The sequence below is a fragment of the Ammospiza nelsoni genome, chromosome 1 (genome assembly GCF_027579445.1).
Source record: "Ammospiza nelsoni isolate bAmmNel1 chromosome 1, bAmmNel1.pri, whole genome shotgun sequence".
In the NCBI taxonomy this organism is placed as follows: Eukaryota; Metazoa; Chordata; class Aves; order Passeriformes; family Passerellidae; genus Ammospiza; species Ammospiza nelsoni.
Genome location: NC_080633.1, coordinates 20,354,386 through 20,369,111, shown reverse-complemented (window position 1 = coordinate 20,369,111; position 14,726 = coordinate 20,354,386). Strand labels below are relative to the sequence as shown.

Here is a 14,726-nt window from a genome sequence, read left to right as displayed (position 1 = left end):
TTGTTCCCCTACAGGCAGAGTTTGCATATTTCTCTTTACAGACACTGTGGCACTTGTGCATTCCAATCAGCATACTTTAGTTACAGAGATATATCTTGTCTTATTTCTGCTCACCAGGGCTAACAGGCAGATCAGAGTTATGCATGGTGGGATGTGCATTACCCTGACTTGATTTGGTGAATTTGTAGGTGACAGAATCTCCAGACCTGCTGGCATCAGTTACTTGTTACAAGCTGCCACTTGGGAATTCTTTTTCATCCCACTATTCCTATTAAAGGAGCGCCATACTTACCTGACTGACAGATTTATTTTGTCTAGTTCTCACCATAATTTACCTTGCAAATTTTGCAATTTTCCTACTGGCACTCCATCCCTGGGTTTGGGGCATCTAAAATGTTTTAGCTACTTCACTAAAACAATTTCCCTGTTTTCATGTGATGCTAGGCTGAATGAAACAAGTTGATTCAATATTGTCTCACAAGGTTGGATCTTTTGATTGTTTGGATCTCCATGTACCCCTCCTGCATTTGAAGGTTCTTGAGTCATTGGTCTAAAGGTGTGGCCAGCACCACTGTGATTTGGTGAACCATTGAAACACTGTGAAAGGTGTCACTAAAACATCCTGGTACAAGAGAACAGAAGTCATTGTGCCGATTTGCAATCACTTTGATGCAAAATCAATTGAAATTTGAATTTCTCAACTGTTTTTACATTTGATGTAAACAAACTTTTCATACATTTTGTAAACATTTGTCAACTCCTTCTGAGCAAATAGAGATCTTTGTGGATGTCAGTCATTTAGTAATTCTACCCTGTTTTCCTGTTGTTTTCTTATCTAATATATTTTCAAACCACTGAGCAATAAATCCAATCAGTAAGTTAATGATATACAGTTGACTTCCATAACATGTGCCAATATTTTTTAGTCATAAGATGATATATCCAGTTAAATATTATCCTAAGACACACCAGGTTGAAAGTCGCTTCTTTGCAGAAGCAGTGATTTCCTGTAAGCTGCAGATTAAGAAAAAGGTTCTAAAAGCATCTTCCAGAGAGATGTGTGTAAACACAGCTTGGGAAAAGGCACTTCATGAGCAGTACTAGGCAGTTTCAGTGATTATTTTCCCAGTGAAGGCTCGGATAGTAGCACAGCCCATGAACAGACTCCTATACGTCTTTGTGCTGTGTTGCTTTGCTCCAGTGGACGCTCAGCCATCCGCAGCAGGTGGGTGCCAGCGTGGGGATGGCTCTTCTGCTGCACCTGGGGAAGTGTGCATCTCCACCAGCTGCTGTGGGGACAGCAGGAATGACAAACAAGGTGAGTCTGGTGGGCTTAGCAGAAGTGTGATCGTTTGGTAACCAAATGTGACAGAAGAGAGAACTTGGGGGCATGTTCTTATGTTGAAAAATACTTGGGAATTCTCTTTTTTTTTGTTGTTGTTTTTTTTACCCTCTTCATTTTTTAAAGAAAAGTTTATTCTAGCTTCAGTTTGGTTTTTCATGCTTTTCTTCTTTTTCAACATTTATGAAGTGCAAGACTCTCATGAGTCTTCATATGGATGTTACATTGCAAAACAAGTGTTTCCTCATCCAAATTCAATGAAGATTCAGCAAGTAATACTTTTTTCCTTAATTTGTGGGAAACTTGTTTGATAGAATTCAGATTTAACATAAAATACCTAGACCAAGGTATAAGCTGCAACTTTTTTTTTTTTTGTCTAGACAAGGGTGGCAATTTCCTTGTATTCATGAACTGATTAGCAACTGATTATCCTAGCTTAATCTTTGTCACATGCTTTGGTTACAAATACAATTGGTGCTATTTCCTGTAAGGCATTGACCTAAGTAGTGAGAGTGAATTTTAACTGCTATTCTCTGAGTAAATTTGCATCAGAATTCTAGTATTTCTGGAATACTGTACTACAAAATGCTGCTGCAAATAATTTCACATCATGTTTCCAGCTGGAGATGAAACAGCACACAGTTGCTTGCTTGTGGTGGAATAGGGAGGAGAAGTGTAGGAAAACTTGTGTGTTGAGATGAATTTATTAGTTGAAAACAAAAATAAAGTAAAATCAAACAATGGTAAGAGTAATAATGGTAAATAATAATGATAACAAAAAGAAAAAAATACAATTATTGTACAATACAATTTGCTCGCCAGTTACTGATCCGTGCCAAACTTCCCCTTCCTGGTCCCAGATCAGCTGTGCTTCCAGCTAACTCCCCCCAGTTTATACAGTGGGCATCACACTTCCCAGCTATGCTCCCCTTGCCCCAGTTTTGGTGGTTTTCTTTTATTTTTTTACAGAAATACAGAATATTCTGAGTTGGAAGGGACCCACACGGATCACTGAGTCCACCACTGAAGTGCATGGTCCCCATGCAGACCATACCTGGAGCCTTGGTGTTATCAGCACCAGGCTCTGATCAGCTGAGCCAGCCCTGCAAACTCCTCACTGGCAGAGCATGAGACAAAGGGGAAAAATAAATCCTTGCCATAGGATACATATGACTTAGCAAAAAACTGAAGCATCAGCGTGTTATCAGCACCACTGTCATTCTGAATCCACTGTAACAGCTGCTGAGAAGAAATTAACTCTTCCCTAGCTGAAACCAGGACACATGTATAAGGTGGCCCATCTCCTTGAGGATTTTTGTTTTGAGTCCAAAGAAGAGCTTGGATTTATCAAAAATTTTAATTCTTACTAGAAATCTTATCTAAGTTCTCCTACTCACTATGCAACAAAGGAAGTTACCATCTTTGTTGGGATTTTCAAATTTCACTTTAAGTGTAGAACAGATGGTCTTTAGATGAGCCTGTACCTATCTGTCCACACTGAAACCTGCTAATTAGAGGATGTTACCAATCACTGAATTCACCTGAAATCTGTGAGAAAGAGCAGTAACTTAAATCTGGGTTCTTTAAATTACAATTGTGTCCAACCACAGAAAGATTTTCCTTTGCTAGAACTCCCTGTTATATCCAAATAGGATGCAGAGGTCTGTTTGGAGCAGGAGTCTAAAATCAGCTCTAGGATACTTGCTTTTAATTTTCCTGCTAAGAAGATGATTATTAAGACTGCATTGGATGTCAGTACATTTTTGTAAGTTTCCTGTGCTGTACAAAAATGTATTAAATGGCGATGGCTGAAATGCCTGTTGAATTCCCTGGCATGTCTAACACATCTCAGGTTAGCATCTATTTTTATCACTGGCACAAGGGGTGGATGAGCTAAGTTCCACTGAATAGCCATGAAATCCTCATTGTGCTTGGTCTTGTTTTCTCTGGAAAGGGCATTTATTCCAGGCAGCATTTTTTATTGTGCCTGCAGAATATGGAACAAGAGGTGCATTCTTCCATTATTGTTCATGGAGGCTTTTTACACTTGTCTCTTGAGGGAATGCAGCTAGAGACAAGTGCTTATATGAAAGTAGAGAATTAAAGGTTTCTCCAAAGACCAGTATGAGCCTATGGCCTCTGTAAAAGCCCTAAATATGAAATTATTTTGCATTTCATGTCAATGAGCCAGAGGGTTAGGAGTAGGCTTTGAGGGACAGGCTGCAAGCTGGGACTGCTTGGATAATGCTCTGGATTACTTCCGGACATAAATCAGCTGTCAGACATGGCAATACAGATCAGGAAGTCAAATTGAAGATTTTTCCTGCTGCCACTCTTTTTGGGCTTTGGGATTATTGCAAAATTATTTTTCTGCTTAAATTTCAGCTCCTGGTCTCATGTTGGTGACAGATTCCTGCTCTTTTCCCTGGGCTTTGCTCAGATGAAAGGAAACTCCTCAGTGAAAATTTATAAAAATTGGAATTCCAGTTTTTAATTGTTCATTTGGTCTTCATACTGCAAAATATTTGCCAGGAAATGAATGATAACTAAATACTCTTATATATTTTTGTCCCAGAATATCCCAAACTGAGATTTTATACACATGCACACTTGAAATAGAACCTTTAAGTGTAATCTGTTCCTATGAGACTTGGAATTTTTTCTTATAAATTATTTTAGATTCTTTTTTTGTTCACAGGAAACTCAGCAAAAATTATCTAAAAAAATCCCACATATTTCTTCCTTCTGAACTTTTTCTCTCTATGCAGTGATGTTACCCTTGTAAATCTATCTTCCATCAAATTTACATCAGTTTGCTTTGAAGTTATATTTTCTGTGAAAATGAATGTTACCTTGAAAAATAATGATGGATTATCATTTCTTTTAAATTTAAAATGCTACAATTCTTGCTATTTCATGCATATTAATTTGCAATTGTTTCTTCGGGTATGAGAAAATTCTTGAAGAAATATTGAGTGTGATTTGGTGCATTTCATGCAATGTCAAGCAGATATACTTCAGTAGTGTTAGTGCTTTTGATGAACCTCTGAAATGCCTTTTAGCCACTTAAAGATCTAAAGGATAAAAGCAGCAATAAAAAGTTGGTTGATGACTCAGCCAATCTGCACATTAACTTGATTCTGGAATGCTTGTGTGAATTATTTCTATTTTCCCCTAAGATTGTAATTAATTGTTGCAGTGAACTGCTATGAATATGAAAGTCATGAAATTGAACATTGTAGTGTGATTATCAATGCTGCAGTTGCAACTTTATTTAAAATGACCAATGAATTATGATAATACAGACTAGACCAAAATCATTAGCAGGGGCCTGGAATGGGCATGAATTGGAAGGGAGTGTGAAGGCATTGTAGTTCCTGTGTCTAACCAGAATCCCAATTAGAAGGCAGAACCCCAATTAGAAGGCAGGGTGTTGGCCACCTTCCCCTGCTGTGTAAGACAAAGGGCAGGGGAACTGAAAGTTTCCACACAGGACACAAAATCTGGAGGCAGTGCCACGTACTGGCCACTCTGCTTGGGCTGGGGTTGCAGTAAGTTTGTTCTTTACAGCTGCATCTACTTGTACTTCTTTCTTAATTAAATCCTCCCATCACTACAAGAAGTACTTCAAGGAACGGGGCTGTCCAGCCTGTCAAGCTCATCCAAGCACTTCCATTCAGCTTGGATGTCATACATAAAGGGCTGTTGGACACCTGTGAGAAACCAACCCTGTCCTTCAGTAAGCAATTATTGATCTGGCCCCATACCTGTCTCAAACTGCCTGAATGAACTCGTACACCAAACTGGGCTTGGTGCCAGAAAGGTGTTCTGCCTCCCTTTTCCAACCTCCACTGCTCTACAGGGGAATCTGGAAGGGGGAAAATGCTCCTTTCTCACCACACTGTGACATGGACTGGAAGAAATAAGAAATAGGAAAGGCAAGGGTGGACTATGCCATTCTGAGGATTCATTGTGTCTCTTCTTTGAATGATGTGGAATTAAAAAAATAAATCAAACTTTCTCTCTGATTACATCCTGGTGTTAAGTTTTAGTTTTTCTCTGCAAGAACTCTGGAAAAATTTTGCACCTTAGGGCTGCAGTGTATTTTAAGAACAATCTTTGCACGTAAAATATAGTAGCTTGGAGATTTTCCTACGAAAAGGTAACTACACACATATTTGTAATGAGAAGAACATATAGTAATAAAATATAAATGGATGAGTTTGGATTTGGTTTGGTGAAGAAAGGACTTGGTGGTTTGTTTGAGGCTTTTTTCCCAATGTTCATTCTCAGTTGTCTCTCTTCCACTGCACTGTTTCTCTTTGTTCATGATTTAAACATTCTGGTGTTTCTCACTTTTTTTCCCAGAAACACTATTCAGAGCATTTCTTCTATATGTCAACTAAACAGCAAGTGATGCTGAAAAAAAATATTCTTTTGCTTCTGTTTTTAAGCTTTCAATTTTTTGTTTGTTTGCTTCAATCCAGGTTCCTCCTGGAACAAGTGTGATTTTGAAAGCAATCCATGCAAAGTTCTTCCTGAATTCAATTTACAGCCTGGCTGGATAAGAAGAAATGGTCGATCTGGAATGGGACCCCCATACTCTGACCACAATGGGAATGAGAGTGGTAAGACTCCTCATGGTCTTTGGGGAAACCATGGTTTCTTATGTATTATGTAGTTCTCTATTTAATTTACTAGATTTTGTTAATTTCTTGATTTTCAATTATATTCTGCCACATGTTTCCTGAGCACTTGTGTATTTTGAGGTGTCTTTAAGGTGATTGCAATTAAAATAACCCAGAATTCCAGGGGGAAAGGGGAGGAGAAAGACAGTAGTTCAGTAAGAATTTCTTGTTATTATAGAGGAGCAAGTAATCAGTTTCAAAAGATGTGTTTACCTACCAGAGTGATCTTTGCTTGCTTTGGAGATATTAGGTGATAAATTCAGTCTTAATGATTGCAAAGTTTATAAAATTAGAGAGGTATTTTTGTGTTTTCTTGGACTGGTAAATGCCTGGAGTGTATCTATCATCTGTGGCTAATATTACTACTCCAAATATTTTGAAAGAGGACTTTGTATTTGGAGACAGGATAAACTTTGATAATATGTTTTTTGAGGCAGCTTCTTCCTAAATCTTCTCGCAATTCTACTTTACCTTGAAGAGTGTCTCTCAACAAAGTAATTCATTCAATTTCTCTGTCCTCAGACAAAATATACCCTTTATACTTGTCCTATGGCCTATATACTGTAATACAGTATCTGTTTATTTCTTTTCTTATTTTCGGTTATTCTCTTTCCCTTCATTTCCACCCACACCCTCTCATCCCTCCTGGGCACAAGCAGTGCTTTGGGAGCCCTCATGGTGAGAACCTGAAGGCAGGCATGCCTTGGAGGATGTACAAGAGAATCCTGTGTGGGATACAAGTGTTGTGATTAGCCCAGGTGCTTTGCACCCCATTCCCAAACTATGTTGATCTGGGAATGTGGAAATTTGCACAGTTGTAAAGCAGCATCTCCTACACATTGCATGAGCCACCAAACAGGTAGAAGTTCTCAATAAGAATGAGTATTAATTGGTGGTTTCTAGGGGAATGTATGGAAAACTTGCTTAGAAATCAGCAGATGAAAATGAACCCCAAATTTAAATTATTTTTTTATTAAGGAAACAGCAACCAAAACCCCATTCTAGGTTTTACTGCAAATTCTCATTTCACAGTGGACAATTCTCATGATACTCCGCAATTAGGAAATTTTTTACATGTGATGTGCTTTTAGCAACTTCAGTTTTTGCTTGTGTGTATCTCAGAAGCACATCCTGCTGTGTGTATTATTCTCCCAAAAATAAGGTTGCTCTTAAATAAATATTGATTTAAACCAATGTTGGCACAAAAATGTGAGCAGCTACCAAACCTTTTTCATAAACATAAGCTTTATTTCAAGTATGCAATTCGTGAAATGGTTTAAAATAATAAAGCTTTTCTCATAAAAAAACACATTAAAAACACACCAAAAGTATACCATGAAATTCAAATATACCAAACTCTTGGCTAGAATGAAAAGAAAGTTAGCCAGGTAACAGTCTTGCTGCAGTTGTAGCTTTTAGAATTTGTTCATTTTAGAATTGGTAGTCCATACCACATCAGAATGTAACAAATGCCAGAAAGATGCTAATAATAATTGAAAACTGGTGGTTAAGGATAAATGTAACTTATACAGTCAGCCAAAGCCAGTAAAAGATTGAGAATCCTGAACTGAAGTCTTTGCTTTTTGCAGCAAACTGTTCAGTCACCCTTATTGTTCACATTTACTTGTTTTGGCCCTTCAGTCACTGTTGTATCTGCCAGGTCTGAATTGTGCAGTGGTCATGTTAATCTAAGTCATTTTATCCAGGTAGCAGGAAGCTCAAATACTTGTAGCTATTCAGCTTTCTGAGAGGCTGCATTCTCAGACTGGTGAACTGAATAGCCAAGGAGATTTAAATGCATTGTATTAATTTGCTTCTATTTTTCTACCTGGAAAATGTATAAACTGCACTTTCATTTTCTAAATGGTGGTTCTAATTGCCTAGGAAATATTTGTCTTCTTATGGCAGTGAGTTGAGTCTTCCCACTGCTGGTGACTCAACAGACTATGTAATCAGTTTTATGTTGGCTCCTACTTAAAACACAGAAATGATTCTCTATCATGACAACTGAGCAGAGTATGCCCTATAGTAGAGTGTTAAAAGGAAGACTTCCTGCCATCAGGATAAAACACACACATTAGCAGAAAAGCAAAGATCCCTTGGTAAATTTAACTCCTTTGAAGATTTATGTAATCATTTACTAGAACCCAAAATATTTCCTTAGGCCTGTCTCTCATGGATCTTTTTTTTTTTCCCTGAAAAAGTAATTGAACAAAACAGTGACAACCACTTTAAAAGAACCCTCCCAAAACCCACAACCTGATTTTACTAGATGAAACTATTCTTTATGCAGAGGTGTAATGTGAAATGACTGTTCAAAGGATTTCTTAAAATTAGTATTTCTTCCCTATCTGTGTAAAACTTTAAATTCCAGTGGCAGGTGAAAAATAAATTTTTTACTCTTAGACACATCCATCTTTAGAGAACTAAAAGAAAAAAATTCAAATTTTCATGGAATTTAACATCCAATGGAACAGATTGGAGTCAGGGACAGGGCTCTGCGGAGACACCAAGCCATCTGCTGTGGGTAGGAGCAATGCCCTTGCAGCTGAGCAGGCAGGAAAGGTCCAAAACCTGGGGGCAGCAAGGCCATTGCCCTGCTAGCAGGCTGCAAAATGCTCCTCTGTGGGGGATTGCTCAGCTGGCTCCAGCCCTGAGCTGGGCTGGTGGAGCTTCATCAGGGGCTCTCCAGTCCCACACAAGGACGAGAGGTCAAGGTGGGTGGTTTAATAAATTCAGTGCTTAGATGTTTTGATCTATCCTCTGATATTTGGTGAATGTATTAATCTTTATTTTTAGGACTTTTTTTTCCTTTAGTCCTGCTTGGCCTTTTTCTCCTTCATCTTAGTCCTTTCATGTAAATGTCAGAGGACAAGTTACTTGGCATTGTTTGGAGTTTGGGAAGGGGAAGAGAAGAGAAAGGAACAAAAAGAATTAAAAATAGATCAAGTCTTTTTCTATTCTTTATTTTTCATCTTGCATCCTTAGCATCTAACATCTATGGAATCTTTGTTCTCAGGAAGGGCCAAATTTTGACTTACAGTATTTGATATCCTGAAATAGGGTGGTTGCCTTCCATCTGTCATAGGATCTGAAACAATATTGTCACGAAGAGACACAATCAGTCAAAGGGCATGGCAACAACCGTAGTTCACTTACTCCTCTTGAGCTGTTACACTTTCAAGGACTTGTTTTGTAAATGGATAATAATGGCATCTTTAATGGTAGCTTTGAAATCACTAGGAAAACTTTTTATATTGGGAATATACAGCGATGCCACGTCTTTCTCTCACGGCAATTTTCTGAGCAGCCAGAACCCAGACACCACAGTTTTAAACCTATAAAAACACCACAGTCTTCTCTCCCATGTTCCACCACCTCCTCAAAGACCTGAACTGCCATGATAAATGTGTATTGTTGTTTACAGCAGTTGGACATTTGGGCATTAAATATATTATGATTATGTACTCAATCATTGGAGCTTAAAGTCTTTGGATCAGCTTTCTGAGTTAGTCTCACTTTGTCCCAAAATGCTGAGCATTCAAGATATCACCACATGAAATGTTTTGGAATCCTGCTTAAAATTTTAGCTGGAAAATGGAGTAACACTGTGACAATATTGAATACGGAAAAAAGCTTGGATCACAATGGCTACAAGTGCTATTAATCTTTTCTGGGGAAACAACTCCAGTTGGCTTTTTAGTTACTAATTTATACCTGTGCATATTGCTCTCCTTGTTTTATTGTTGTTTTTTTTTTTTTTTTTCCCCAGGCTTCTAAGTTTTCTATTTTTATTCCTTTTAATAGCTTATTTCCTCTCATTGTCGTCTGAAACGCAGTCCTCTTCTGCAGCTTTAAGGACAAGTGTTTTCCTTCCAACTGATGAAGAACACCTTTGCCAGGTATTTTGATGCACATTCTTTGTATTACACTATTTGCCATAGTATTTCCCTGGAATAAGCAGACCTTCTTCTTTTTCCTAGATTAGATTCCATTATTGGGTCGGTCAAATGAGCAGAACATTAATGGTGGGGCTTCAAAAGCTCTCTGAAGATACTGTTACAAACATTTGGCAAGTTTCAGGAGAGCTACGAAACCAGTGGAACGTAAATACCATTACAATCAATAGCACCGAAAAGTTTGAGGTTAGTAAATTGAGGTTACTCTAAAGGACACTTCTTAAATGGTTTATAAATGGTGGGTTTTTTTAATAGGTCAGCATTAAATATTTTGTAATTGAAAAGAAGGCACTATCATGAGGTAAATAGAAAAAAGCCATTTTAGAGATCACAGTTTGCATTAACAAATACAGCTTGTTTTAACTCTTAATGGTGTTAACACTGACACCAAACTTTGCATAAACTGTGCATGTGTCTTAAATAAAACAGTCTCACTGAGCCATAAATTATCTACCAGCCCATAGAGGTGAGATACTTGTGATCTTAACTTTCAGTACAGTATTCTCTTAGCCTCAGTCTAACTGGACTGACAAGCTCAAGGTTTCATTTATATAGGAAACTGCATTTTATACTATGAGATACTGTTTTATAGGGGTATTGCAGATGACAAACTCTGTACTTAACTATTAATTGCAGCTTTGAGCCTCTGTCACAGAACACATGCAAATGGTTTAATTTTGCTCAAAGCTATTGAAAAGCAATGCAAATGTCATAGGCTATTTAAATGTTTTTGCATGTGCATTTACAAAAAACATTAGCACAGTAAATGTAACTTAGGGCTATAATATTGTGAGTGCTGTACACTCACTGCTATGCATAATATTGGAGAGAAAGTGGGGAGCAGAGAAGAAAATGAGAGGTCTTTCCTGCTACAGCAGTTACTGTGAAGATGCTTAGCATGCAAACCTGACGGCATTGCAGCACAACCTCGTTTCCATAAACCAAATGAGTACCATAATTACTTGGCTTCCATATTGTGCTAAAGCATCCAACAGACCCTTGATTTTTGAAGTAATACTGGCCTGCTCAACTCTTCTGAGAATGTATATTGCAAAATACCTGTACCCAACTCAACATAAGTATCAACATTGTTATTGATCAGTAACTTGCCTCTACCTGATAAGAGTGTACAGCAATCTGAGGTTGTATTGGAAGGGTTTCCTTCTAGATTTATTTTTTCATCTTTTCTATTACTTGGAAAGCTGAATTCGTCTGGGAATGGTTAATAGAATATGGCATCTACTTCCTCTGAATTGCTAGGTCCAATCCTAATTAGATTATTGCTTGCAAACCTGGTTATCCTTTGGCCTCTATCAAGCAAACTGATGGGCAGAGTACAGAAGCTGGTGTCAAACTTACTGCAGTAATCATTACTATTGACTTAAGAAACACAGCTCAGAACCTCTCAAAACCTAGAGTCTGAAGCTGAGCAAATTTTCTTCTGTTTGCACATTTTCTCCAGTGACAACTTGCAAGATATCACTGTCATACGAGTGAATGCAATTCACTTGCCCTTTTGCACTTGTTTTATATGAGAAGCTTACAGGGATAGCTGTGGCATTTTTCAAGATAAAGTTTTGATTATTAATGTTTCTATGGGGCAGAAAATGATGGGAGAAAAATAATTTTTATTTGGATGTACAAATCACTTTGAAATAGGGTGCTTTAGCACTTTTTTCAATTTTAAAAATACATTTGAAGTGAGATTTTAGTTAAAATCTACCTCTTAATCTCCACTGCTTATTTTCTTCACTCATTTTGATGTTGACTGTTTAACACTTATGTCTCTTCCTGCTAAGAGTCTAGATTATATTTATGGAAGACAGAATTTAGTTTGGCATTTAAAAATCTCCATTTTATGGAGTTCTGAGATGCAGAGATTGCCAGTGGTTTAACTACTGAGCAAGCAGAAAGCTCAGTATGTCTGTTTTGGCTGAGTTTTGGAGAACTGTATCATGGTTTTCTCTCCAAGCTACTTTTGCTCTGATTTACTGAGGACAAATATCTGTATCCCAGACTTCATTAAGGAAAAGGGTTCTAGGCTTGGGGTTAATTTCTGTCTTTATGCTTGATCACTGTTTCACCTCGTGCTTTGAGCTGTGCTGCAATCTGCTCCTGTGGCTGCACTGTGGAGCCAGCCCAGCTCGTGTTGGATCCTATGCAGTCCCACTGCACCTCCCATGCCACCAATGGAGCTGCAACATTCATCTGATCTGGTGCTCACAGATATTGCATAGATAAATATCATTGCAGCTATGAACAAATAGTGCCACAAAGACTTTGTTTTTGTTACCAAATTGTGAGCTTAAAGAGCTCTAGACTTTGTGTGAGAAGGAAAACGGAATGGTTCCTTTCTGGAGTTAATTTGGGTGTGAGTCACTTTGGTTATTATTGGAATGAATTTAGGGAAGGTTAGCTGGGTGTCTGCACCAGACAATGCCTGGATAATCTTTTTTAAACACAAGAGCATCTGGAGGCATCCAGTAATATTATCTTCTGGAAGTGGGGAAGTTGAGAGACTGTTAATGAGTTTTGAGGAAACAGGTTCACAGAGATTTGTGTGCTCTGATGGAATATGAACTTGAAGCAGCCTCTGATTTTGCTCCAGCAAAGTAAGCTGGTCCCTCTTTAGTGATTGTCTAAACCACTTTTTCTCACTATATAATAAAATCTGACTATGAAATCCCAAATGCAAGCTATCAGTAGATATATATTTTAAATGAAGTTATTAAGAAATAAATTTTGAATTCAAAATGAAACATCACTGTGCAAAGGTAAAATATCTTTCAAATCCTTGATATTAAATAATATTTCTGCTGTTTCTGATTATAAAATAGTGCACTATATTGTTTTAGGAACTTATTTGTCCTTGTGGTGATGTCATGAAAGTACGCATTAACTGCACATATCATTGCAGCAGAATTCAAGAATTCAAAATACCATTTTCTGAAACAAATCAAATGAGCAAATTTCCAAGATGCTGCATTTCATTCACATAAACATATTTTTGAAGGTGGTATGGCTGCCATTCTTGTGCAAGCCAACTGCAGGTTCAGTAAAACAAACAAAAGACAAAAGATTACACCACTCAAAAAAATTCCAATTTATGACATAATGGTCATATCATTGGATAAGCTGTGTCATCTTGTATAGTGGAAAACTCAGTTCTTGGTAATTTATGGGTTTTCTGCATCAATCTGTTAAACTAGGCACAATATTGTTGCTGAACTCTCAAGGTAATGCTTGAAAAATTATTGCTAACACTGTGAATTCCTTAATGAGAGCTAGAATGTACCTCTAGGTAGATTCTGCCTCTAGGACTCTGGAAAATCCTGGAACTGCTTCATCCCAAGATGCAGCTAGGGAATATTTTAGGAACATGATTCATGAGATTGATTTTGTTGGGTTGTTTTGATTGGTATGTTTTTGTTGTGCTTTCCCAAGGACTGCTATTGATCAGTCAGTTCCCTTGTACACCACTGCAGAAAAAGTGTAATAGTCTGTGCATTTACAAATGTGGATTGAAATCTGCCCTTAAGATGGAAAAGTAAAATATTTGTAACTTTTTGTGTACAGGAGATTTTGGTGGGGGAAAAAAAAACCCCATTGTTGTAACATTAGAGCAGAATAGCTGTCAACCAAGTACTCCTCAAGATTTGTTTTGCCTAAAATGTGATGAAAGTCTTCTGAATAATGGGGTTTCTTGCTCTGACTTTTTTCCAGGTTTTTGAGAAACTCTAAAATCAGCCAGAAAATGTTCATATTTCTAGTCTCTGGGGGAATAATGACTTGACAAAACACAAAATCCTTTGTGTTCTGCTCTTTAGCTGTCATGATCCTTGCTTAGATTTTAAGGCATTTTATTATGATTTTCAGATCCTGCCTGTTAAATTCTACTTTAATCTTGAGTTAGATGATTGGACTACCTATCTGTGCTCAGGTGAAAAAGTCACAGATATGTCAAAAAGCCAGGATGATAATCCTCCAAAGTTGTTAAATGTGTGATTAGATTTCTCATATTTCCAATAGATACTCCATGGACTTGACTGGCATATACTGTGTGGTTTTTTTTGTTTTGTCTGTGACACTGATAAACTCTGTTTCTTGTTGATCTGCTGTTAATCCCTTTAGGTTATCTTTTCGGGGATGGTGGAAACCCAGAGACAAGGTGAAAGTGTTGCCATTGATGATATCACCTTCAGTGAAGGATGTTCTATAGCACATGGTAAGAATGCCTGTTTTTAAGCAGCCAGGTCATTTTACATTTAATCTTTTCCTTGGATTAGAAGAGATATGACAATGGAATTTTTTTGCTATTCAAAGGCTTTTTAAACTCTGTAAGTGGTTTCATTTGGCTCATTTTCATTTCCCTAAACAATCATCTGTCTTTTCACATGTAAACACAATTGCAAAGAAAGACAATACTTTAATAAATCTAATATATTATAAATGTAGGGCTCAGTGGGTAAAAAAGATCTGGTTTTGGCTGAAGAATTGATGTGTTCAGCCAGCTCGGGCAAAGCTTTGAAGCTGACTAGGAAGATTCCCAAGGCACTCGTGTATTTCTAAATGCAAGGAGGTCCTGATCCTCAGCTCTGCAGTGGGGTTATGCTGTTCTGCTCTGCTACATCCAAGAGCTCTAATGTCAGGCTGGTCACCTCTGCACTCAGACCATCCCTGCGTGTCAGGATTCTGCAGCAAAACATTTCCTATTTCCCTTTTCAACCCAATGTATTT

The 14,726-nt window shown here is 37.7% G+C and overlaps 1 protein-coding gene across 1 annotated transcript in view; it reads left to right on the top strand.

Annotated features, from left to right (window-relative positions):
• Positions 1-933: 933 nt before the first annotated feature.
• The window catches only part of MALRD1 (MAM and LDL receptor class A domain containing 1), a 233,828-nt gene continuing 220,035 nt past the window's right edge, over positions 934-14,726 (top strand). Inside the window, exons 1-6 of the mRNA XM_059477538.1 lie at positions 934-1,009; positions 1,202-1,318; positions 5,830-5,970; positions 9,838-9,932; positions 10,014-10,175; positions 14,121-14,214. Coding sequence (XP_059333521.1) covers positions 934-1,009; positions 1,202-1,318; positions 5,830-5,970; positions 9,838-9,932; positions 10,014-10,175; positions 14,121-14,214 — 685 coding nt within the window. The remainder of the gene's footprint in view (positions 1,010-1,201; positions 1,319-5,829; positions 5,971-9,837; positions 9,933-10,013; positions 10,176-14,120; positions 14,215-14,726) is intronic.